The sequence below is a fragment of the Pagrus pagrus genome (genome assembly GCF_965226575.1).
Source record: "Pagrus pagrus genome assembly, chromosome: 14".
In the NCBI taxonomy this organism is placed as follows: domain Eukaryota; kingdom Metazoa; phylum Chordata; class Actinopteri; order Spariformes; family Sparidae; genus Pagrus; species Pagrus pagrus.
Genome location: NC_140198.1, coordinates 17457331 through 17483851, shown reverse-complemented (window position 1 = coordinate 17483851; position 26521 = coordinate 17457331). Strand labels below are relative to the sequence as shown.

General features: G+C 40.7%; 2 protein-coding genes across 5 annotated transcripts; one reads left to right on the top strand and one right to left on the bottom strand.

Moving 5' to 3' along the window:
* Positions 1-46: 46 nt before the first annotated feature.
* snx19a (sorting nexin 19a) lies at positions 47-9649 on the bottom strand. Of its 4 annotated transcripts, none has more exons than XR_014624146.1 (13): positions 9458-9649; positions 6702-8222; positions 6477-6615; positions 6294-6394; positions 6103-6222; positions 5394-5512; positions 5142-5232; positions 4915-5053; positions 4566-4689; positions 3670-3854; positions 3472-3559; positions 2006-2267; positions 47-341 (listed from the first exon to the last, which is right to left on the bottom strand). XR_014624146.1 is itself a non-coding variant. In XM_084374179.1 (13 exons), exons 2-13 carry the CDS (start codon positions 8205-8207, stop codon positions 2135-2137), a joined length of 2643 nt encoding a protein of 880 aa, XP_084230305.1. In that variant the 5' UTR covers positions 8208-8222; positions 9458-9649; the 3' UTR covers positions 1489-2134. The 4 variants fall into 4 exon arrangements, 2 of the variants coding, with proteins under 2 accessions (XP_084230305.1, XP_084230304.1); XM_084374179.1 differs by lacking the exon at positions 47-341 and having other exon boundaries at positions 1489-2267; positions 6702-7532; positions 7635-8222; XM_084374178.1 differs by lacking the exon at positions 47-341 and having other exon boundaries at positions 1489-2267.
* A 2144-nt stretch (positions 9650-11793) lies between these two features.
* On the top strand, positions 11794-21968 carry LOC311269384 (carotenoid-cleaving dioxygenase, mitochondrial-like). Its single transcript, XM_084373510.1, has 12 exons — positions 11794-11915; positions 15137-15341; positions 15434-15645; positions 16103-16218; positions 16346-16448; positions 17870-17998; positions 18090-18250; positions 18322-18489; positions 18725-18862; positions 19586-19768; positions 20112-20222; positions 21389-21968. Exons 1-12 carry the CDS (start codon positions 11888-11890, stop codon positions 21503-21505), a joined length of 1671 nt encoding a protein of 556 aa, XP_084229636.1. The 5' UTR covers positions 11794-11887; the 3' UTR covers positions 21506-21968.
* Positions 21969-26521: the final 4553 nt, after the last annotated feature.

Genomic DNA, 26521 nt, shown 5'->3' with positions numbered 1-26521 from the left:
TAGGGAGAACTTTGGTTTGGTTAACAAAAGCTACTTGAAAAAAAAACAAAGGAAAAAAAGACACTTTTAATTAAATAAAACATTCCTAAACACAGTAGAAATGAGCCAGGTGATCCATTTTTAAGTAGTTGATAAATCTCAGATTGTAGCCGTCCACACGTCAATCAGGGATTAGCTGTGAAATTTCACAGATGTTTGGTCCATTGAGAGACATGTGATGAAAATGCAGCTGCCTTGACTTGAAACGTATGGGGCCACCATCAGTGCAGCTTTGTCTCCTCTGGTTGCCAGTGAAGTCCCAAAGCATGAGACAGGATGGGTGGGAGTTCGCCAGGATCAGCCTATGATATCATGAGAAAGGAAGTGCGTTGAGTTAAACGTTCCTAAGATCGTATTTATGAAGTCCTTCTGAACTGCACGTGGAGACAAAGGAAACGGATTCAAACACATCAACATCAGGAAAATGACATGGTTAGATGTTTGGCTTGTGTTGTGTTGTCAAGTATTCCTGATATTCTGTCTACCCTTATACAACTACAACTTTTAGAAACGGTCATCCTAACACATCCTAAGCACAAAAGTTTTTCTCATTGCAGGACTATTTGTTATTTTCAATTTTCAGGTTAATTTCTGTTGTCTATCATCCATTAAATGTTCTGTCTGGTCAGGCTGGTCAGGGTCAAAAGATCACGGGAACACTTTCACACTGTCTGCACTCACTTTTTATTCATGTAATTTCTGGGATATGAAGTGAATCATCCCGTGTACATGAGTCAAATCCTCCTCTCAGAAATAAAATGATGCTACAGGAAGGTCTGACTGATTTGTTCAAGTACAGTTCCCACAGACAGACAGGCAAAAATCCAGTCCAGATTTTTCAGTCATGTTATAATGTCGGTCAGAGTTGTTGAAAATATCACTGCCAATACAAACTCTTATAAGATGCTAATCTTCAAGCTACACAATGCAAGATTGTATAATTAAAAATTAAAAATGTGCTCAAATGAAATATGGACTTACAGAAGTCACAGAAGACACAAATGAAAATGGACTATCAAAATAAATCTGGCCCGACTTCACGAGGGAGCAGCTGCCTGAGGTCACACAGCAACGGCAGCCATGGGGAGGAGGCACAATGTATTTGTAGATGACAGCATTTGTATTATGCAAGTGAATGGAATATTTAGATACGTTTTCAAATATAAAAGTGCCATAAAAAATAAAATGTATATTGTCGTCTTTCAACTCGCGGGGTTTTATATATGCAAATTTTGTTTAGAAATGCAAGGAGGCTGCACTGCTGAGGGTTCACTTGTGTGTACGCCTGCCAAAGAGACATATTCGTTACAGTCAGCTGAGTTTTTTGGTAACACTTGGTTTCACATGGAGAGCTTTGAGGTTGGAAGTTGGAATTTCCAACCTCTGACATTGACTGGAACGCAGCATAAGACACTAATTATCAGATGAAAGGAAATCAAGGAAAGAATAAAAGCCTTCTTTATGATCTTAAGATAGACATATGTATTTATTTCAAAGACTTTACATCAAAATAACTCAACACATCAATTGATGATTTAGAAATATAAAAAAAAGTCTTATTTCAGATGGAAATAACAAGTATATACAATGATGTAGTATAACCAGGCTCTATGGAAAACCTGTGCAACATTTGAAACCATATATACACACACATGCCTGTTTTTTCTGGTGGCCTAACTAATATAATTTTACATGGAGCCGAGTGCAGATAAGAACAGTAGTTGGTGTTTGATTGGACGATGTGGGGACCAGTCAGCATAACACTTCAATATGTGTGTTGATGCTGACACCACAACTGTTTCCCTCTGATGTTCTGGGTGTTTCAGAACTATTAACGCATCTCGACCTTCTCATCTTTATGATACAGTACGTCACAAAGAAGGAATTATAAATTCCTGAATCCAGGTGAAGCCACGTGATTCTGATGTGACCGCACACAGGCAAACAGGCTGCTTTTATCACTGACCAGTGATAGCTGATGACTGCTGCTCTCCTGTGCCATCACACTCACATGGACTCCGGTGACAACAGGCCATTATGAAGACATCACAATGCACACACATTCTGCACATAGCAGACTGTTATCATGCGCTGCTCATGTGTGAGGATGATTGTCCCTCTCTGTGTCTTTGGCCAGGCTCTGTAGCAGGGACCTCTGGAAGGCCTCGTCACACGACTCGGGAACCAGAAACTCCAGGAGCAGGTCACAGATGCAGTAGATCAGATGCCTGCATGTAATCACACATACAGGGTTAACGACAGACTAAGGTCAAGTGTTATTATTACAGATGCTTATATTGGAATATGAAATGTAATAAATACTGCAGGTGTAGTCAGTGTTGCCAACTTCACAATTGTGTCATTAGATTTAGCGACATTTGGAGCTATTACTAGATATTCACTAGAAAACAGTTAGCAGCACTGGATGTATTCATTTCTGATCAAGGCGATCTCTTTTCTGCTAATAGCCAAAGCAGCAGGACGTTCCATGATACAGATGTGCCAGCATGTAAACAGATATACTAACAACATAGAGGACTGCTTATGTTTAAGTTCACTAGTAAGACATCTGGCAAGATTTATCCTCAATAACTTTTCAGCAGATTATTATGGCAGTGTGTAATAAAGCTGACTGGTGTTCCACAGGTTTAAATCTTTCCTCATGACCAGATACTGAAGCCTGACACTGTGCACGGCTTGATATACGACACAAAACTGAGTTAGGGGCTATCTCAAAAGTGCAAGGGAGCATTTCAGATTTGTGTCAACAGCGTTCAAATGTTGTTGTGGACATTTTAACTTAATGTATTGTAATCTGGACCTGGTCCTCATGAGCTACTACGCTCTTTTTTATTGTCAATAGCTTTCTTGTTTGTCATCATAGACACTTCAGACCAGTAATCTCCCACTTTAGAGCACTACCTCCAGTTTTTAAAGATGATTATGAAATATGGTCCAATGAAATCCTGACTTGTGATTTTCCGCTAACATCCAGTTGTACTGTGACTTTAAGTTCCACCAAGATTGTTAACAGTTACAGAGCTGTAATTTAGGCTCAGTTAAGGTTTAACTTCTGTTCTGAAGTTGGGGTTCAAATATATGTTATTATTATTAGTTCAGTTCAGATACATGGTATTTATACAGATATATCATATGTATGAGGAGTATAAATGGTAATTCTAAAAAATAAATAATTTAATACAGAAATGTATGCAGATTACCCATTTTATAATCTTAATACTGATACATATACAAATATTTTTGTGACATAAACAGATACAGATATGGATATATACTGTTTAGTGAATTATAGATACAATAACCAGATAAACGCATGTCCTGTATACACTACCCATACAGTTTCATGGTGTAGCTGATTAAAAATAGCAGAACCAGACATGTGTTTACTCATCAGTTTGGTTGTTGACTCACTTGTTTATCTGACAGTCCTGTAAAGACTCCAGCATGGTCTCCAAGCTCAGTCTGTACTTGTCACTTCCCAGCATGTCAGTGATGAGCTCTGCTCAAACAAACCACAAAGCACAACATAGCTGTGGCGCCTTGCTAATAAAAACAGCATTTAATGAGCAATCTAACAGCCACAATCTGAATCTCACAGCTGCTACGTACCTGGGAGCAGCTGCATCAGACAGTCCAGACACTGCTCCTTGGTTTCTTCTCTTTCTGCGGCACTCCGCTCTGGCCGTGGTTGAGCAGGCAGAGTGCCGCCCGGCCATACAGCTTCCTGCAGCACTTGTAGGTAAATCACCCAGCAGGGGGCACTGGTAAGGTGGGCAACTCCTACATCCAACCACCTGAGACAGAATCATTTAAGTTTAATATAATATTGTTCTTCTGTGCATGTGTGTCTGCTTTTTCTACAAGATATCAACAAACAAGTGGAGATAAATGCAAATACATGCAAACATGCTTCAGCTGATTGTGAGAGACTGACAGACATGCACCCCAGGGGGAAGCAACACAAACATTCTTAAATCTCTATAGACCATTGCAAGAGCATGAACATGATTTACTGACATGCTAAGTGACCCTTTCAACTCCCGAAGGCATATGTTAAGTCCAAAAATGGAGGCAAGCAGAATAAGTTAATGACAGCACTGGACACTGGAGATTAGACGAGCACAGTTCCCACAAGCTGTGTGGTTAAAAACAAGCCCAGCGGTAATGCTAGATTCCCAGAAAAGCATAAACATTGCATTTGAAGAAGGAAATAATACTTTGAAAGTAAATATGAGAGAATGTCATGCAGCTTCAAATCACTTAGTACCTCATGAAGCTGCCCCTTGTACTAGAAAAGGACGCAGCATCTGGATGTTCAGCTGTACGAAGGTGAAATGCCACACTTTCACCTGTACAACATAAGTCCCAGTTATGTACTGACACTTAAGGGTATAGTTACTATAAGATTCAGAGGCCTTGATGAAACCAAACAAGACATATGGATTTATACATTATTAAAATATATACAAACCAATATCAGCACTGAAGCTGAAAGAAGCTCCTACCTCTCAATGAAGGTGCCAAAGAGCAGTCTGATGGTCTTCTGTATGTTCTCTGTGCACAGCCAACTCCACTGGTCCTTCATCAGCAGACACAAAATGTTCAAAGCAACATCTGCCACAGCTGTGTCTGCAATGCACAGAAACACAGTGGGACACCTTCAAACACATGTGACATACTGTGCAGACAAAACACATCATACAGTGGAAAGTGACTACAAGGAATAGTCAGCAAATGTCCAAATAATCAGTGGAGTTCTGCTGCAGCCAAGTGGTAAAGCTGTGTTACTGCATGATGATTCATACTTACATTATGGATAAAACTAACTAAGGAAAGATTTGTGTAAATATCAACCTGTGCCATGAGTTTTCCCTGCGGTCTTCTGCTGCTCACAGCTCTGCTTGGCTGTCTCTTTCCCATTTGGCTCACATAACAGTCTTTCCTGTTCTTTGACAAAACTCTCCAGGCCGGACAGTGACATGCCGTTGAGGACCTAAAGATTAGCAAAGCAACATTTCAGGTATCTGTTTTAAAATCATATTTTTTAAATCAGTGATGGTTAATACTGTGTGGTAACTTACAGCGCTGCCTTCACTGAAGCAGTATGTCACTTTAGGATGTAGGTCTGGTATGTTGAGAGATGGGGAAATTTTGCTTGGGAACATAAGTCTCCTGATACATGAAACACAAAACCAGACATGCCCCATTACAGTCAAAAAAACTAAACAGAGAAGAAAGATCCTCAATCTATTAGGGGTGACAAAGGACCCTGCTTTATTATTAAGGAGTCACACCTCAAACAATATTGGGAACAACTGATATAGAGCTCTCACCTGTACTTTCTGCTGTCCAGTGTTCGTCCATCAGCATCTCCCTCAAGATCCTCTGTTGGGCTGAGCGGCTCAGGATAAGGGAAAGCCGTCTTCAAGGTGTCTAAAGCATTTTCCATCATCTTCAATGGGAGTCAAGTTGGAGAAGAAATGGGATAATCAAATTAAATTCCCCTAATTGAAAAAATATCAAAGAATATATTTAGATCACATTTTTCATTTAATCTATAGAGTTGATTCCCATTCTTTATGCTAAGCTAACCACATGCTGACTTAAACTGCTTATTTAGCACAAAGGTGTGAGTGTGGTATCGATCTTCTCATCTAACTCTTGGCAAAAGAGATCCAAAATTGATTTGAAAAGATGTTTTTACACCCATAACTCACAGACAAGCTTGTGCACTCACTTAAACTCCATCTATTTCAGTTGTTGAGGAAAATGCTGTAACCCTGTTTTGCTGTGAAACTCCAGAAATGTTTTGTGGACTATGACACTTCTCTGACTTTGCTGACTTTCCATCAGCATGGGGGTGATTAGATAATGATTGAATTTTCATTTGTGGGTGTACTAATCCTTTAAGATTAGATTGGATTTATGTTGATTGTGTTGATTTTTCTCTCATTTCATCAAAGTAATGCCTCCAGATCACATGAGAACTGTTTCTTACAATCATAATCACATCTTCACAAGATTGAGTAGATGCTCTCTCACCTTGTCAATTCTTGACTTGTAAAAAGGTCTTCCTCCAAAATATGAGCCAGAATCTGAGTTGAGGGCCAGAAACTCCTGCATGTCTTCATTGTTGGATGTCTCAGGAATGTTGCTTAATTGCTAGAAAAAAATCTATTAATGACAGTAAACCCAAGTAGTTTCACTGCTGATGTTATGATCCTTATACCTACTTTAAGGAATGTATCCAGTTGGCTTTTACGAGCTTCAACCTTGTCACCGTCTGGGTTGCCAAAATGGAGGTCAGGGAACATTTTCTTTGGGCCTTTGACATCTGAAATCCATAAAATTGACTTGCGCTGATATTTCTGTCTTGGTACACAAATGGTCAGTTAAAGCAGAGGATCATTTCTTACTCTTGATCACTTTCTTGACTTCAGGCTTCTCCTCTAAACGTGTCTGCAAGTTGAGGAACTCGCTGTATCTCCGGTTGACAGTGTGAGTGGTCGCAGGCTGCAGAGTGTCACCGTTTTCTGCTTCAGCCACTGTCTCAAACTGTAAAACAGACAGTGGCGGGTAAAGATCAGTAACACATATTCAAATATCAGTCAAACTTTCAAGGAAGCAGGGCTGGGAGTTACCTTTACAGTGTAGAGAGTGTAGGGATGTGTGCCTGTGCCACGCTGCTCCTTCGCAGTGACGGTACCAGATATTTGCACATTCTGGATGCTCATAGATGCAGCTTGAGGGTTGGGGGGATCACAGCTGCAGGAGGTCAGACAAAGTCTTCTTGGAGAACAAGTTGGGGATTTCTTTTGGGCTATACCGGCGGGCCACTGGGAGTCCTCGGGCACCACCAGCTTTGGCCCGAGATTTTTCAGAGGACCGAAGCACCCAAAGGCTTCATCATCCTTTACAGGGATCATGTTGCAGAAGGTTTTTGGAGGACCACAATCACAAAAGCCTCCCATCAGCTCCTCTTCAGAGTCTGAATGAATTAAGGAGTCCAGTAATATCATTTTGGACTCTGCTGAGTGGGAGTAACTGCCAGATGTGAGTGTACAGCAGTTCACTTTGCATGGTGTGAGCAAACCTGCGTGGCAATTCTCTACCTTCCCAGCAGACGTCAGACTGACCATGCTACTTTGTGAGGAATCCCTCTCATAGAGCGTACTCTGGCTCTGGAGATCATCAGCGTCAGAGCTGCCTTTGCTGCTGTGGCCGGCATGATCAGAAGAAGACAGTGACCTGCACGTTGTCCAGGACTCCTCCTTCTCCTGGATCTGACATCTGTATAGTTCAGCTACTGGGAGCTCATCCACATTGATTTCCTGTGGTTCTCTTGACCTGGTGATAATATCTACAATGGTCTGGTTGAGCCAGTCAGGATCAGACACCCTGCTGATGAGCGGCAGCAGCACATTGCAGGTGATGAGTTCAGTAACCATGTAACCTCCGGTCCTTGTTTCCATCTGTGGGTATGGAACAAGCACATGTAAGACAAGGTTAACCAGAGCTCTTGAGTAGCTGAGCTCAGTGACTGCACTGCTCACAGCTGGGTGAGGGGTATCTACTTCACTGTAGAGCTGCCACAGGCTAATGCGCTCCTTCTGTGTTGACTGTATCTGTCTCGCCGTCATGTAGCTCTGCAGGTGACACCCATACAGCTCTAGCAGCCTTTGGACCAGTGCTTTTCTGTCCACTCGCCGTGCACGCTCCTTCAGCTCCATCACCGACTCAAGCATTGAGTTACGCACTGCGCGTTCAAACTCCCCCTCCACCTCCGGCAGCAGCGTACGATACCACGAGGACACAAAGTCACGCACCGCTTTGTGGACGGCACAGTGGATCTCATGGTTCAACCTCCACTCATGTTCAGGGGAAGACAGAGGTGGGTTAACATTTCCAAGGGGCAAAAAGTGTTCCAAATGGAGAAGGCTGTTTGCATCCAGTACTGCGCGGGAGCCGAGCCAACCACCGAGAACCACCAAGAGACTGGTGAAGACACAGAGGAGCCAAACATTCACAAGGAGATGGAAGAGGACGAGCCATGCCAGTAGAGCTCCGAGCCCTAACAGCCTCCGCTGCCCAAGCAACTCTGACAAAGTCCAGTTATTAGAGCTCTTTGTGGAGGGCATTATAGCCATCTGGTCAGATGTGACCTGTTGAAAAAAGACAATGATATATCCTGTTATATAACAAGCAATAACAATCAGAAAATTGTGCTTCTGATTGCTTACTTATATTGATTTATAAACTCTAAAGACCCAAGCAACACTGCTTAAATACTTGTATGATAAAGCCAACTGCAACTCTTGTTTGCAAAACCCTTATTGTAAAAGGATTCTGTATATTGATGGGACATTTCACTATTGATTAATCTGACTATTTTCTTGATTTATCATTTAATCATTTGGCCTATAAAATAGGAAAAGTGAAAAAATTCCATCTTTTCCAGTTTCCAAGTTGACACCTTGTTTTGTCCAACCAACAGTACAAAACTTTAAAACATTCAGTTTACTACTGTATAAAACAGAGTGAAGCAGCGAATCCTCACAGTGTAAAAGCTGGAACCAGTGAAAGAAATGTATCAGGTATCAAAATAGTTGACGAGATGAATAATCGACTTATCTTTGCAACTTGAGTGTTGTCAAATGAACACTTGCAAAGCTGATTTGCACTATACTGTATGTTTGAAGTGAGACAGTTAGCTCATAGGCACAGTACAGTGCCAACATGACACCTGAAACAGGTTAGCAGCTATGCATTATTGAATTCAAAACACTGACTCTCAGCTTGGTTATGTCTACTCAGCTACTACTGCTGCTGAGTACTTATGATTGATATTACAGACAAATATAGCTTACAGTGATGTTTATGGGCTGAAGTACCCGAGAAAGCATAACACACAAGTCTAAACTTTATATTTTATGTAATATGATTTAATCACATATCCATATACCTATTATTATCATTACAGAGTAAATGGTGTAAAATTAAATGTAGTGAAATAAGGACAACAACAAACCCATTTACACGTGGTGCAGCGTGTACCGCGAGAGAGCAACGTTATGTGTATCAGTCAGAGCGGGACTTGTTGCCATGGCAATTAATTCACCGCAACCGAGTCCACAAACTATAGCATTTAAGCTAGCTGATTCCTCCTTCTTTCTTTAGCACTTTTAGCATCTTTAAAGACACGTATTTACTAAATAATGTTATGTAGCTACACCTAGCCCCCAACTGCGGTTACAGTTGCTCACTTGACCGCAAGATAATGCTCAATGTACACCTAGCGTACGCAGGTAGCCTACAGTCTACTGACAGGGGACTGAAGTTAGCCTATTATTGAATACTCATCCCCAAAACAGCTAGGAGACAATAAAACAAACATTACCTGAAATGCTGTCGGAGCTTTACAACGGGAATACAAGCCGTGTGGGCTGTCCTCCTCCTGTGTGACACTGCTTTAATCCTCCAACAAAGATTATCTGGATCAGTGTGCAGGTCAGGAGAGACACACACGGCCGTATGGACAGTTAACTAGCTGTTAGCTGTCCACTCCAGCTGCCAGACAGCCCCACGTGCTCACACAGAGCCTCTGCAGCTGCTCTCAAACATGGACTGTATTGTCCAATACTACACTTTAATAACTGCATAAATGAATAACCACATTAAAGAAATGCTGAAATAAATACATTTGTCAATCCATAAATGAAAGAAAAAAAAATAAACAAAAATAAGGAAAACATCTTCAATTGATTTCATTTACCTATTTCTTCATTTCTACTTTAATAAATGTCTATATTTTTTACATTTTCTTCATTGATGTATTTATGTATGTCTGTGTCTGTGTGCTCATAACGTCCCTTTAAAGTTGGATTGATTATTTCAATTGCTTAGATCTTTTATGTACTAATAAATGGAAGTCAATGTGTGGTAGCCTACTGAAATTAGTGTACATGAATTATACACATCTTGTTTATTGTAATTGTTCATAAAATCAAAATAAAAAAAAAATACAATAATCTCTCTGTTATACTATTATAACAATTAAAGGGTTATTAAAAGGTGCTATGCAGTTTTGGAGAAATTATTCTTCTCATAATTATAAAACTATAATAGTAATGAGGTAATGATACAAACTCCGTAATTTTTATATTTTCCATAACTGAATAAACAACATTTCTCAGAGGAAAATAAGATCCCCAGAACATTGTTTGAAGCTAGAAAGGTGGCAGGGTCCGCCAAATATAAACAAGGTAAAACACTATGAAATTGTGTTGTCCTTTCCCAGTTTGTTTATTCAGTCATGAAAATGATGAAAGTTTGTTTATTTAGTTTGTTCAGGCCTTTAGTTTAGTTTCTCTCCCCCAAAACTACATAGTGCACCTTTAATACTAGATATGTATTATATCTATTATAGTATCCTGCTATATTGTAGCTGCCAGTGGGATGAAACTAAGTAGCTTCTAAGTATGCACCTGTACCATACTGAGGCAGGCTACTTGTGTTTTAACTTGAGCACTTCCTTTCAGACCCTGCGTCCATTGGAATGGACATGACATATTTCTGTCTCTAAACCAAAAAATACTCTGTAATTGAATGATGTCAGCAATGCTGGTTACTGATTGGATCCTGATTATCCAATCATAATTATTTCATGACTTTGAGGACGCTTTGAGAGAGTGATAGACATCGGACAAGACAAGCATGGCATCAGTTTAAAAAAAAAAATTTGCCCAGCAGAAAAAATGCAGGTCTGAAGGGGTTAATGCTACTCTCTACTAGATAGATAGATAGATAGATAGATAGATAGATAGATAGACAAAAAACAATAAAGTACTATGTACAATAAAATGCTTAAGTGGTTATAAAATAAAATAAAATGCTGAGGTATCGAGGAGTAAAGGTAAGTGGAACATAAGGTGCAAGAGAATAAGGTGCCGTTGTAGTTACAGTAAAGTAAAAAGTATAGTACTAATATAGAGTATCTACTCCAGCTCCATTTTGGAGGCAAGTATTGTACTTTTTACTCTATTACATTTATTTGATACCCTAGTTACTTCGCAAATGAAATCAACTGATACATTATTATATATTTTCACAGATTAAGGTACCCAGCAGTATGTTGCTAATATTAAAGTAATTAAACATGAACGCATCAGTAATTAGACTGGTAAATCCAGTAATATGAATCTGAAATGGGCCAGTGGCCAAGATCTGAATACTTGTTCGACTGCTAATCACTAGAATATAGGTGTGTGTGTGGCGGTACTGACTGTAACTCCCTACAGGCCAGCCCAGCCTACATAAAAATAAACAAATATACAACTAGGGGAATGAACCCGTAAACAACAAATGCCTCTTTTTTGGGGGGTAAACAACAAATGCCTCTTCTTGGAATAAAAAAAACAAATGCCTCCTTTTCAGGCTCCCCGGGAAAAGAAATAATAAAACAAGGTGCTAAGGGGCCGGGGTTTTAAAGGTTCCCGCTAAACAGCTGCTCCAAATCCCCTGTGATTACCCATGGAGGGCAAATCAGCCCAAACAAAGAACAAAAATAGCCAGTCAAACAAATTGGACTGCTACATGTGTATGTTGGGCAAACATGTTGTTCCTCGTGTGTTAGCTTACACCACACAGCAGTACAGTGCATCTCTGCGACTCTACCTCTCCCCTGCGCCTCATTACGTAACGTCGTTATGTAAGCGCGCTGCTGCTGCGCGCTGCTGCTGCTGCTGCGCGCGGCGCTGCTCGGGACTCTGTGGTCCAGCAGGACAGAGGCAGACAGCAGGAGCTGCATCCATCCGCTCTGACCACCAACATGCCTCCCGTGAAGCTCGACAGTTCAGGTAAGCCTCCTCCATTTAGTGCATGTTAAACTGAACAGAGAGAACAGAGCTGTCAGTCACAAGCTGATGGTTTCCCTGCGCAGTGACTGCTGGGACCCACGTGAACTTGAACGCCGCACAGCACTGCGATCGTTACGATCTCGTCCTGCGTGTTAGTTTTTATATTCATAAAGCAGGTTTCTGTGCTGATTATCATCTGTGTGGTGGAGCTGACAGGGCGGTGTGCAGGCAGTACACGCTGTTCTGTCTGCTTCATCCTGCCGTGTCAGGTTTCATTCAGGCGACTGGTCTTTCAGAAGACAAAACTGGCTGTAAGTCATGTCAGTTTTATTTATACATCTCAATATCACCTATCACAGTTTGCCTGAAGAGTGTTTACAGTATGTACAGCTACAACACAACACAGTAGTGCAGCTTTATGCAGGCAACGCCCACTTGTGATCTGAACCACATCATCTCCCAGAGGAAATACAGCTATAACATGCACACTATAGGGAGAGACGGATGTAAAGAATGAAGGGGAGGGGATAAATCTTCTGTGCGAGAAGGAGAGCAGAGGTCAACCACAAAAATGCTTCAGTGAAAGAGTGTAGTAATCACTTATAAACCCTAACCAGTGGTGGAAGAAGTATTCAGATCCTGTACTTAAGCAAAAATAGCAATGCCACAATGTAAGAAATACCCTGCTACAAGTCAAAGGACTGCATTCAAAATTTAACTCATTTAATCAAGTTTATAAAATACTTTTATTTAGCTAAAGAAGTAGGATCATTTTCTCAACTCATGAATGAACACCTAATTCTTCAGTTTACCAGAAAGATTCACAATCAAGAGCCATCACATTTAAAGATGAGTGGTTTTCACTGGACAGGAAGGAAAAAAATGTAATCTGAAAAGTAACTAGTAACTAAAGCTTTCAGACAAATGTAGTGGAATAAAAATATATGACAATATTGGCCTCTGAGAAGTTGTGGAGTATTAAGTGTAAAGTTGAAAATAGTCCAGTTAAGCACAAGGACCTCGAATTTGCACTTAAGTGCAGTACTTGAGTAAATGTACTTAGTTACATCCCACCTAGCCTGGACAGTAGAAAATGGTTATAATCAGGGCAGTGCTAATCTTTCAAAAGAGACTCAATATGTGTATCAGAACCACTTTAATATTGTTAGTTACATTATTATTAAATTCAGGAATACATTTAAAGGTGCAGGATGTAAGAATTGACCTGTCAAATTTATACTCAAAACAAATAGGGGACAGCATATAGCCAGAGTAACTGCTTACTGCTGCTAACTGTAGCCTCCCTTAGCTGGTTAGCTCAGTTAGCCGTGCAGCTAGCTCTTCGGAATAGGAGCTCTTGGACCAGGGGAGTGTTGGTGTTTACACCACGAGCACAGGAGCTCTGGACTGGGGCTAGCTGGTTAGCATGCTAACTTCAGTAGATATCTCTGTAACATCATACACACACACACCATAATATAAGAACTGATAATTTTCACACTCTGTTGATCATTCTAGTTAATTATTGATTTTTTACATATAGCCCCTTGAACATTAAAACGTTATGTATTTTCCCTGAGGAGTTCTGAACCTTCATTTTATGCTTAAGATTAATTACTTTAAAATTTAAGAGCAAGCCACTCCCTGGGTGTATTACTGTGGTAAATGGGATTACTGGCTTCAGCGGATGGTAACAGTGGAGCTGACTGTTAACAATAATCTAAGCCACATGTCTTTGATGACACTGGAATGTGCCATAAGGAGGCGTTGTCATTCAGTCGACTTCTCTTATTTGTTGGTTTGTCAGACAAACACCAAACAAAGTTACTGTGAGCCAGCTGTTATCTCGACTTGAACTTCAGCTGAGTCAAACATTTCCCTGAATGTGGCACTGCGACATACTTCATGGTTTCTGTCGTGTCGTGTGTCTGAAGTTCAGGGACTCGCATTCCAGCTTGTTTGTTGAACAAACATTAAATCAGTGTGGGTTGTGTACATAACTCCATCATTTCATTATGTTTTATTTTAAATACACGACTACACCATTTAATTTATTAGCGGCTAATTCAAGTTTGAGACATTAGCAGCAAGTAAATGGATTGTAAAAAGAGGAACTCGTTTAACAGTGAATATTGCATTTGAGCACCACTTTTGTACATTTGAGCACAATCAATAGACATTCACCTGTTCAAAAGTAAGCCCATTTTTATTTATTTTAATGATTTGACTATAATCTTATATCCACACTCACGCCATATTATCACTGTGAGAGTAAAGGTTTAAAAGGAGGCTGGTCATACTGTTTCAAGCTTTGAGATTAATACCTATTTTCCCTTTCTGCTGGCTAAAAACTGGGTGCACTTAAACGCATCATGTGTTGTCATGCCACACAAAAACAGCGAGTTTAATAGTTTGAATTGAAGACGACGTAAAGATGACCGTTTCTAATATCCGTCTGGTTTAGGTATAAACAATATGGGTATGATTAGGGCTGCAGAACACTCTTTGGCTTAGCGAGTGCTGTTTTGGCAGCAGCGTGGGCTGCATGTGAAGGGATAATGCCCTGTGCCTGCTGAGGTTTGCAATTTTACTAATTCCTGTTTGAAGTGGAAACAGACAACTTTTCAAATTCGCCCCTCCAAGCGTTTCCCTGGACCCAGATTGTTGTCGGGGGTCAACAACTTTTGTCACGCTGTAGCACTAAGACATAAGATTGAATTAAAGAAAACAAACATTCACTCTTATTCTTCAGCATGTATTATATTTTAAATCACTCATTGCAGCATCTTATTAAGAACATTACATTATGCAGGAGTCTTTGAAAATACTGAATACTTACTTAATTTAACAATGTGCTACTTTGGCACTTATGCAGCTTGTAATCCCCAAAGTAACTAGCAACTAAAGTTATCAAACAATGGAGTAAAAGTACAACATTTGCCTCCAAAATGTAGTGAAGTGGATGTATATAAAACTAGAAAATGGAAGTACTCAAGTACAGTACATGTATGTCAAAATTGTACTCAAGTACGGTACAAGAGTAACTCTACTTAGTTACATTCCATCACTGTTTATACGTATACCCTCACTCACCCACCCAAATAAGTTATTAAAAGGTTCAAGGTACATTGAAATTGTGCAAACTTCAAGACATTTTCTGGAAATGTAGCGACCCTTTGTAACCATAAGGTTAATTCTGTATGTGCATGTGTTTCCTACAGATGACACTGAGCCTGCTGACAGTGTCAAAGCCAAGGAAGGCATGACGTCAGCAGTGAAAGGACTGGAGTCGATTGCACCTCTGGTCCGCTCTGTAGAAGAGACCCCTGAGCCGATCTCCACTCAGGTACAAGGCACCATTCCCTCCTGGATCAATGGCAACCTCCTCCGTAACGGCCCGGGGAAGTTTGAGTTTGGAAACACACAGTGAGTTCTGAAACGCCTCGACACACTGCTGCACAACACAAACGACAAAAAAATGTCCAAACAGATTTGTCAATGTCTTTATTTCATCACAGCTACAACCACTGGTTTGATGGGATGGCGATGTTACACCAGTTCAAGATCGAAAACGGCCAGGTGACGTACATGAGTCGGTTCCTGAACAGCGATGCCTACAAGAAGAATAGTGAACAGGATCGCATCGTGATGTCAGAATTTGGTACCCTCGCCATGCCAGACCCCTGTAAAAACTTCTTCCAGCGCTTCTTGTCTCGCTTTGAGATGATCCGTAAGTAGACTAAAGAGGGGGAACAAGGGAGAGGCCTTGTGGCATTTTACTGGTTTGTTGACTTATTGTGCAAGAATGTTACATGACTTTACTTCTATCATAGATTTTGTGACACAGTGGGACCAGCTGGTAATTTAGGGAGGAGCAGGAGAGCCAGAATTGAGATCAGATGGATGAAAAAGGACAGTTTGTTCAGTTTTAGTGTTTGGATAGACACAGTCCAAGGCTGGAGCCTCTTAACTGTACACTAAGGTTACATAATAACACATGCTGCGGTGGGGAGCAGAGAGGGGGACAGCAGACATTTCCTAAATGTTTTACATTCCTACTGGACTTTTCAGTGTAACTACAAGCAGCAAATCGTGTAGCAGAATGGTTTACCAAGGTGTCTGTTAAAGGAGGGACACGTTCATTCACTCTGAAGGCCTCAGTAATCCTGTGTTACTCTCTGTTACAGAGCCCACGGACAATGCAAGTGTGAGCTTTGTGAAATACAAAGGTGACTACTATGTCAGCACGGAGACAAATTTCATACACAGAATTAACCTAGAGAACCTGGAGACATTGGAAAAGGTACTATCATGATCACCATGGAGTAGTAGATGTTAACATTAATACCAGTTTCAACATAATTAGTTTCTTCAGTCTAGACCAGAGTTGTCAAACACTGCTCCTGCTCATTCTCTGCTATGTTCTGTAGGTGGACTGGAGCAAGTTCATCGCTGTAAACGGAGCCACTGCCCACCCACACTATGACCCTGATGGTACCTCCTACAACATGGGCAACTCCTATGGGAGCAAAGGTCAGTCACGCTCAGTCCATAGGGCTTAGCTTAGGGACCGGAGGGTCACTGGTTTGAGACCCACCCAGACCAGTCAGTACGGAATGTGAACTGATAGCTGGAGAGGTGCCAGGTCACATCCTAGGTACTGCTTACTGTAGGTGCCCTGAAGCAAGGCACCTAACCCCTTACCACTTGGTGCCTGTTTACAGCTGTTGTTTCGGATGCCTCCTGGCTTTCACACCTCACCATACACTGATGCATGTGTACACGTCCTGTTTGTGTGTGTGTGTGTGTAAGAAACAATAACCACAGAGTGAAAACATTGAAACAAAGTACATTTTCTTTTTCGTCAAGACACAGGTTGTCTGACGTGTTCTGAAAAGTCTGAGAATGAACTGAATTTTGCATCATAATTACTGATATTCAGTGAAATACATTTAATCAAAGACAAAACAAAAAAATAAATAAAAGATCAACATCACTGTACTTCGATTCTTGGTGATACATTGACATACATATGACACGATAGCCACAGAAATTGACACTCAAGAGCCACCCTGGCACTGTGACATGTAGCTGGTTGTCCTACATTATTTAACTGTTTATGATGCCGCACCAAACCTCCTGTCCATCTCACGCTCCATTTTCCCAATTATTCATGAACAAGACCCCATGCTACTTGAACTCCTACACTTGGGGGCAATCCACTATTTTCAGGCAGAGAACCATGGCCTCAGACTTAGAGGTGCTGACCCTCATCCTGACCACTTCACACTCGGCTGCAAACCGCCTCAGTGCCTGCTGGAAACCACGTCATCTGCACACTTAGTGCCATGTATATGGACACAGCTCTCACTTAAGTCATACAGGGACTGGATAGCCCATAGCAAAGGGCCCGATACCCCATACTCCCGCAGTACCCCCCACAGTACTCCCCGGGGCCCGTTTTGCTAACCAGTACAGGGCGAGGAGGTATTATTTCTGAAGGGGTGTCAGCATTAGACATGTTGAGGCAGAGGTATTCTCTCTCTCTCTCTCTCTCTCTCTGTCTCTGTCTCTGTCTCTGTCTGTCTCTGTCTATGTGTGTGTGTGTGTGTGTGTGTGTGTGTGTCAATCCAAGCCGAGGCTCACGCTGTATCAGCAGGGTTGAATGCGCAGGCTGATATCCTCTGGCCCTTCAGACTGTGCCTGACTTGGCTACCTTGCAAGCACTGCCACCTGGTGGATATTCAGACAAATTATACATTTCATCCTCTCAATCACATACATTAGAGACAGATTAGATCTACAACGAGGACAGAAGGTTGGGAAATTCAGATATCAAACTATTTTTAACAAAGAAATATCCAAAAAGCTCCTACATTTTTTAAACACTACACAAGGCCCATGTTAAGGTTTGCGTAAATCAGTAGCTGAAATATTGTCTTTTATAATTCCAGGAGCCTCGTACAACTTCATCAGAGTCCCACCTGAGAAGAAAGATGCAACAGACACCCTACAAGGAGCCACAATACTCTGTTCCATTGTGCCTGCAAACAAGTCCCATCCTTCCTACTACCACAGCTTCGGTAAGCCACAATTCATTAGTGATGTCTATATGTTTACCGCTACAGCTGCCCTCAGCTACAAAGCCAAGTACCACCCTCCTCTTTATTCCAGGCATGTCTGAGAACTACATGGTGTTCATTGAGCAGCCGATTAAGATGGACCTGCTGAAGATAGTCACATGCAAGCTGCGGGGGAAGGCTTTGAGCGAGGGCATCTACTGGGATCCTAAGCAGGAAACCGTTTTCCATCTCGTGGACAAGCGCACAGGAGAGGTGACTGAGGTGGTGAGGGGTGACGATTTATTAAGTTAAACTTCATCTAAATCACGTGTTCTGTACCGCAGGTCAGCTCGACGAAGTACCACACCAAAGCCGTCTCCACCTTCCATCAGATCAATGCCTTCGAGGAGGACGGATTCTTGATGCTTGACATCTGCTGCCAAGACGACGGCGAAGCCATCAACAACTACCTCATCCAGAATTTACGCAAGTCAGGAGAGGCTTTAGACGAGGTCAGCATATAATTACACACACGCACACATAAATGAACCCTCAAGGAAAGATCAACCTTCAGATTCTCTGTCAGATATCAGCAGAGAAATCTAAGAAGTTATTTTGTTTTCAAGTTCAGGTACATTTTTTGCATTTTTTACAGTCACATTGCACCACATGACAAAAGACAAACTGCACGAGAAGAATCCCTAAAATGCGCACATACTGCATTGTTCCTTCTTGTGTCATTCCCAGATGTACAACACGATGAGCAGACCTTTCCCTCGGCGCTTTGTTCTGCCCCTCAACGTAACTAGTGAAACCGAACTAGGCCAGAACCTGAACACACGGCCTTCCAGTCAGGCGACGTGTGTCAAACTCGGCAAAGACAAGGTGAGTTGGACACTGAATTTTATGCCATAAACTCTTAAGTGTCTCTTTTTAGCTGAAATACTGGATGCATAGTTCAGAAATACACATTTTTTTGAAAAGATCAACCAAAAATGAAAATTCAGTCTTAATCTACTCCAGACTTCAGAAATATGTTATAAAGTTGTAAGAATGGGTAAAAACACACCTAGTTACATGCCACAAAGAAAGCATTAAATATATAACAGTAGACTGTTAAATACAAAACAGAATAATAGTGTATGATTTTTGTTATTGTAATAATAATATAAGGAGGAGGACATGTAACATTGGCTCAATTAATTTTCTCATATTCTTCTAAATGGTTTCTACAATGATAGACTTTTAATAATACTGAACTCTATTAAAATCTGTCACAGTAATTGAGAATGCACAGTCCCACAGGTACAACTTCACTCTGTTCCACCTCCCAGATTTTTCTAACCAGCAGGAATGAACCAGTTCACATCTTCTCTGGTGTGTTGTAACAGATTGAACTGATCAAAAAGATCACAATCAGTTCATTAAGCCAACAGAACTCAAAACAGAAACTGTGATGTGTTTTTTAAAGTCAAAAGCCACAAACCAAAACTTCCTTTTCAAACTGAAGCTAGTGTCCAGTAAACGCATGGAGCATTTCTGCCTGACTGTAGTTATAACTCTGTTGAGTTCAAGTGACAATAGACGGCTGATCCTCTTTGTCAACAGGTGTTCTGCCAACACGAGGATCTCCATGGAGATGACCTCATCGAGTACGGTGGCCTGGAGTTCCCTCAGATCAATTACGACAGATGTAACACACGACCGTACCGCTATTTCTATGGCTGTGGCTTCAGACACCTGGTGGGAGACTCTCTGCTCAAGATGGACCTGATGGACAAGACGCTCAAGGTGTGTGTTGTGTGTGTGTGTGTGTGTGTGTGTGTCCTCTTAATAAAAAAAGAGCTTACATAAAGCTATAGTGTATCAACAACAAAAGACAAGCCTCTTCATATTTAGCTAGAAATATAGGTGAGAGGTATCAAATATCAATCTTCTCATCAAATCTCAGGAAAGAGAATAATACTTCCCAAAATATCAAACTAGGTAATTATTCCTGTTATACTACTGCCTCAGAGGAGTTTTAAATACAACCATCTGCACTACCTGCTCTAAAAATAGAAAATAGTAAAGGGTAACTAGTGGAACACTAACCGTCTATGAACTTGATATATTTGTGTTTATGTGACTTCAGGTCTGGTACCAGAAGGGTTTCTACCCATCAGAGCCGGTGTTTGTGCCGTCACCTGACGCCATGGAGGAGGACGACGGTGTCATCCTCTCTGTCGTTCTCACCCCCTCACAGGTAAGACTCTGTAAAGTCTGTTTCTGTGAAGATCAGGAATTATTGGAGAGCCAACATGACACGAGCTGAAATATTTTTGTCAAGTCTTTCTGAAGTTACATCAGTGTTATAATGTACCACGTGTTCCTACGTATACAGTATTTAACCTTAAAGCCTGTTACTCTATCTAAGCTCTGTTTTTTTTTTCTCTTCCAAGTCTATTAAAAGTTTGATAATCCATAGTGAATATTCATGAGGGAGAGGAGTGGAGTCATACATATTTATTGATTAACTTACTACGCTAGTTTAGATTCAAGTTTCCAATTTAAAAACAGTAAAACAAACTTTCTGAACCACAGAAGCAGAATGGCAGAAAATGTTCTGTGGTCATATTAGTGATGGCAATAATATCAGCATTATATTACATACTGTATATAATTATACACTTGTAATTTACAAAGATTTATGGACTTGAACGTAATATGAGTCAGAGTCTGCAGATTTTTTGGACTTTTAAAGATAATTACAGCATGAGTTAGTCCTACACATCACAAACTTTTAATTGGGAGTTAAACCCTTTTATTTCTATTTTAAGAGGCATGTGGAAGAGCGTGAATCACCTTGAGGTGTTGTTGTGCTCCGTCCTGACAGCACGTCTGGCAGCTTGAACCTGAGTTGTGCTGCAGCGTATTATTACTCTCCTCTCTTCTCTTAACTGTGCTGCTTCTGCAAAGCACATCAAGTAGTAGGTTTATTTATACAGCACCTTGCCAGAGCAGATGTCACAAGGTGCTTCACAATAAAAGACAAGTAAGCAAATGAAACAGACATGAAACACAGACTCAAATGTCGAGGGAGAATTAAGGCTAAAATTAAACTGCTTCGTGACCAGCAGCTGTTTGATCAAGTCTGTCAATCAGCACTTTGCTGTGCAAATATCATATTTCTAATATGGCCAATTAAATTTCCTAATAATTTTCCTAATTATTCATTTATTCATCACGGATGATTGTAATACTCTTCTGCACTCATGAGATGTTTTGGTCCTTGAAGGCGATCAGAGCTGCTTTGAAAGTTGTTCAAACTATCTGAAGAGTTTTAGCGTTCTGACTTCCCGTCATGCTTTTCATGTACTGTCACTGATATGATTCTGATAATAAGCTCCCGTGGTTAACTTTTCTCTCCAGGATAAAGGGACATTCCTCCTGGTTTTGGATGCCAAGACGTTTGAAGAGCTGGGAAGAGCCAACGTGCCTGTTAACATGGCTTATGGCTTCCATGGTACCTTCAGTGCCTCTGCATAAGCTTCTGTTTCTGTTACATTCAGCAACACAAAGAATAATACCTGAAGTATCAATCGTTATAACCACTATACTCCTGATGGTACTGAGTGACAGCTGCACTATGAAAGACAAAAGTTTTTTTCTTACCGACTGAATGCCGATGAGGTACTTTTCTAATGTGATCTCTGACAACCTTTTTTTTTTCTCAACAGCTTTAGCAGTTAATACAACCAAATATACTCATTATATCATTAATAATACTCCTTTTGTTTCAACTGAAAACTGACATGCTGCACTCAGGAGAGGACTCATGAATTATCAACTATTGGCCTCAAACCTGTGATTTCCAGGTTGCTTACAAACACCAGGCCACCCAAGTGCCAAATTAACATTTTCTATAAACGCAATCTTCTGTACTCTTTCACTCTGTTTTTGAACAGTATTTTTGTACTCTTGTGTTTGCTAATTAAACTTTTTTACCTCTGTGAAATGTCAAGTGTTGTCTGTGACTCCTACACACACAGAAGCTCTGCCAAGATAACTTTCAGAAATATGCTTACATATAAAAACAGCAGTTCTATATACCGAGGGAATTGCATAGTAGCTTAGATTAGATGGCGAAAGGCAGAAAATCAATAGCAAAACATTATGTTGTGAAGCTGCTCTAGATGGGAGTTTGTGTGGATAGAAATCTTATTTGCCTTTGTTTCTTTTGACTTTAAAGTTGCATGTATATCACCAGAGTAACCGCTATATGCTGCTAACTGTAGCTGCTTTTAGCCAGTTAGCTTGGTTTGCCGTGCATCTACCTGTCATGACTGGGAGCTCAGAGCACCAGGGGAGTGTTGGTGTTTACACTACTAGCACAGGAGCTTTGGACCAGACAGGTCGGGGCTAGCTGGTTAGCACGCTAACTTTGGCAGATGTCGCTACAACACGTGTTCAACCTAAAATCTGACATATTGCACCTTTTAATATTTTGTCATTTCTAGCTAAAGAGATCAACCCCACCCTAGATGTAAAATCCCAGCACAGATTGCTTCCTGTATTCTTTTATGGGCTTTCCTCGCTCAACTCTTCTCACCTCCGTCACTGTGTTTATCGCTGAATTATAATTTCAAAAATTATGTGTGAAATTTCAATGCAATTCAATGCAATGCAGAGCAAAACAATCGAGTTTTCACTATTAACACTGTCACAGGCTAATTGTTCATTTTTGTTATGTTTCACAACATGGATTTAAAGGGTAACTCCACTAATTTTACACATTAAAGTGTGTTTACAGGTCTTGGGGAGTACCACTGCATATGTGGAAAAAAAATAGTAAAACTATGTGTTGTGCTGTGGCTCCAGAGGAAGCTACTGTACATGTAAACTGATTAATTGCCTTCAGTGATGTAACTCAGTTGCAATGTGGGTAGTGTAGTCCCTAGGTTTTGAAAAGGAAGAAGAATGTGTGGAATTAAAAAAAGGCTGTTTCTCTGGTTCTGCTGTCGATCTTAATCATGTGTTTTTAAATGGCTCATAATGAGTCCAACAGTGTTATAGGAGTGCAATGCTAGACCAGTGGACTGCTTTTCAAAACCTGGTGCTTACATTACCCACAATACAACTTAGTCACTGAGTGACATCACTGGAGGCACTTTATTAGATCACATGCAGCTTCCTCTGGAGCCACAAACGGCTTTATAGTACTTATTTTCACATATGCAGTTGTACTCTCCAAGACCTGTAAACACACTTTAATGTGTAAAACTGGAACCGACTCTACAGTAGATGATAAATTAGTGTAAAAAATAACAGAGATTGCTGCTAAATGTAAGAGTTTGTGTTCTGAATTGCAGCTATAAATATATGTATTGTTATTTAAAAGGTTGATTAGAAGGTTGTAATACAATATATGACATAGCAAGTCATATACATTTGAACCACACTACCAGACCAAACGGTATAGATATTATTAACTGTATTAATTTACATGCATCACTGTGCTGAATTAGTTTCATCCGGACACCCCTGAACACCACACCTATGAAAATGTGTGCTAAATGGCTGACTGTTTATTTGTCTGCTGTAAGAAACTCCCACATCCTCCACTAGAGGTCAGCATGTGACGCCATTTCAGGCATCAGCCACACTGAATCTGCAGAGTCAGGACCTGAACTCACTACCTGACCAGGATTTGTTAATAAAAATGTCAGAGAAAGAAAATAAATAGAGTAGGAAGAGAAACTGTGGCGTGGTGCTTTGTGTTGTTTGTGTGTGTTTGGACCACAGGAAGACTTTGGGTTTGTGGGCAGCGACAATGCGCCTTCTCCCTTCAGTAACTGTGTTGCACTCTGTATTGTAACCGTCGTGAACAGCAGCCCTTTCTGCTTTCAGCTGTATGATTGTGAATCTTAACGGATCCACTTTATGGCTCATACAACCATTTCAACAAAGGGGGGAGGGGGGGGGGGACAACGTCTCTGAGGGAGGCGGGCTCAACACCGACTATAAGAGGGATCAAACCTGTGACCTTCTGACAATTGGACAGTCTGTAACCGCCAGCCCACCCTGCCACTTCAAAAAAGAACATACAGCAAACACTGGAGGAGCCTGGCATTGAACCACAGAGGGGTTATTTCCAAGTCTGTGACCTTAACAACTGCATTTATAGGACACTTGAGACAGAGCGCCTCAACTGGACAAAACAAAGACGAGATGCACGAGAAAAAAAATAGATTTGTGCTGGAAGAGGAGGCAGGAGTGAGAGCACACCTTGGTTCACAAACAAAACAGAAAAGATTTGGAATAGATCAAAATGGAAACAATGGATTAAAGAAGAAGACTAACTGCAGCTTGCCAATTCACTGTTTTAGGCTGCGTGTGTGGCCGCGACGAACAGATGCGCATTTCCATAGAGGAGTGAACAAAAGGGAGAAGAAAAAAAAAAAAAACCTCTCTGTGTGTTCCTGACAGCCGGTTAAAGCCACAGGAACCAAAGTCTTACAAGGAAACCTCCAAATCTAACTGTTTCTCTTACCAATCTAAGTTTTGAAAGTTGTCAGGGATGCTTTTGGAGTACAGAACATGCATTATTGATGATTACAGCTACGACTGCAGATGGTGCATTATGGTAAAAACAGACAGGAACAAATGTGTGAACAATATCTCAAACTTTCCTCATCAAGCACTAATCACCGGCCTCGATGCTGCACAATCGATACGTTTGTGTTCTGGTATATTTTGTACAAGCAGCTGAAGGGATGTGGCACGACAGGGCAAAATAAATCAAAAATAATTACAGTGATAAATCAGAGATTTGATGTGATTACACATTGATCCACTTCAGTAAGAACAGCTCAGTGAGCAGGAAATCCACCAGCTGCTTCTTTTGATTTATTCTGCAGAAAGAAGTGCTGACAGATATCTTCCCTGCAGACAAATCCCTGTTATTATCAGTTCAAAACACAATGTAATACAGGCTATAAGTTATAATACAGCTATAGCGGGAATAATTGTAACTGTATCCTTTGTGTTGTTGCTGGACTCACCCCCAGGAAGCAAGTTACGTATGACCAATCATTTTCACATCGACGAGTCAACGTTGGTTTGATTTCTTATTTAGCACAGACTGACTGAGCTACAGGGAACAATCTCTTTTGTGATGTCTACTGAAGCAGTCAGAGAGTCTCAGGTTAGGATTTGTAAATTCTTTGCCGCAGGATAGTAGTTTGTAATCAGCTGTGGCGTAAGAAGCACAACATTTATTTTTAGCCTGTGTCTCATCTGTGATATGAATAGCTCTGCTGCCTTTTTTTGTAAACTCAAGAAATGTTTGAAGTCAGACACCACTGAGAGCATCTGTACTGCCACATTATGTTCTGGTGAGATCAAGTTATACCTTTAATGTTGGTGCATTATTTACTGTCGTCAGTGCAGGAGGGCTAACCGGACAGATGACGGGGCACTATGTAACGTTAGTGGGGTAATAATACAAACTCCGATAACTGAAGCTGTTCTCAGAACACTGTTTGAAGCTAGAAAGGTGGCAGGGTCCGCCAAATATAAACAAAGTAAAACAGTAAGAAACTGTGTTGCCCTTTAAGGTCAGTTTGTTTATTCAGTTTTCTTAAGCATGAAAAGGAAGAAAGTTTTGTTATTTAGTTTGTTTAAGCATAAAAAAATCAGTCATATTAAAATATCTTCCCCAAAACTACATAGTGCATCTTTAAATAAAGTACTACTCCTACTTATTCATCCCAAGCACAGTCTCTGTCGATCTGTTTTGCTCTGCACATTTGGTCTAACTTCTGTCGCTCGGTGCGGTGGGTTTCTTTCACCAGAAAACAGCTGCCTGCTGTATCTGGAAAAGCTGCTAAAAGCCATTAGACTGAACCAAAACAGTAAAGCTGTGGGCGGGAAACCAAAACAATGAAGAACGATAATGTCGCCTACACACTAGTCTACTTTCAAAGTTGTCAGATGGCTGTGCTGATCACATTACACAACTGTCTGTCTTATAAAAAGATGCTGTGGTTTACGCACGACACGAGCGATCAGCGACGGGGGGTCACACATGACGAGACATTTCTAAAGGAGGTCTCCAAACTACGTTTACACACAACAGTTGACATGAAAAGGGACGGGACCACATGTGCGGCAGGAGCATCGGTGTTCCTGCAGATACTCCAACAGATTCTCCTTCATATCTTCAACGAGCACATCGAGGCGTCTCTCTCGTAGCCATGTTTTTCAGTACTTGCTGCTGACATCGTAGGTATTAAGTTCAATTTGCATTACATTGAACTTTAGTTAATGATTATTTCACTATTATCAAACAATGAAATGCTTTATAAACCATTTATTAGGCAGTGGTGAAAGTCAGATGCAACTTTACAATAAACAATTGCTAAATAAATGGTTTATAAAGCATTTCGTTGTTACAGTGAAATAATTATTAACTAAAGTTTACTTAGCTATACATTTACCATTTATTAATGATGGTTATTATAGCGCACCAAAAACTATCTATTCTTTTATTCAAGTCAAAAT

Bases quoted from the DNA above. Each gene is read 5' to 3' on its own strand.
- snx19a (XM_084374178.1), bottom strand. From the start codon at position 8,207: ATGGCTATAATGCCCTCCACAAAGAGCTCTAATAACTGGACTTTGTCA. The intron at 5,054-5,141 runs GTAAGTTACCAC...GCTAATCTTTAG, and splicing joins GCTTCAGTGAAGGCAGCGCT to GTCCTCAACGGCATGTCACT. The intron at 4,690-4,914 runs GTTGATATTTAC...TGTGCATTGCAG, and splicing joins AGGGAAAACTCATGGCACAG to ACACAGCTGTGGCAGATGTT.
- LOC311269384 (XM_084373510.1), top strand. From the start codon at position 11,888: ATGCCTCCCGTGAAGCTCGACAGTTCAG. The intron at 16,219-16,345 runs GTACTATCATGA...TATGTTCTGTAG, and splicing joins ACCTGGAGACATTGGAAAAG to GTGGACTGGAGCAAGTTCAT. The intron at 16,449-17,869 runs GTCAGTCACGCT...TTATAATTCCAG, and splicing joins CAACTCCTATGGGAGCAAAG to GAGCCTCGTACAACTTCATC.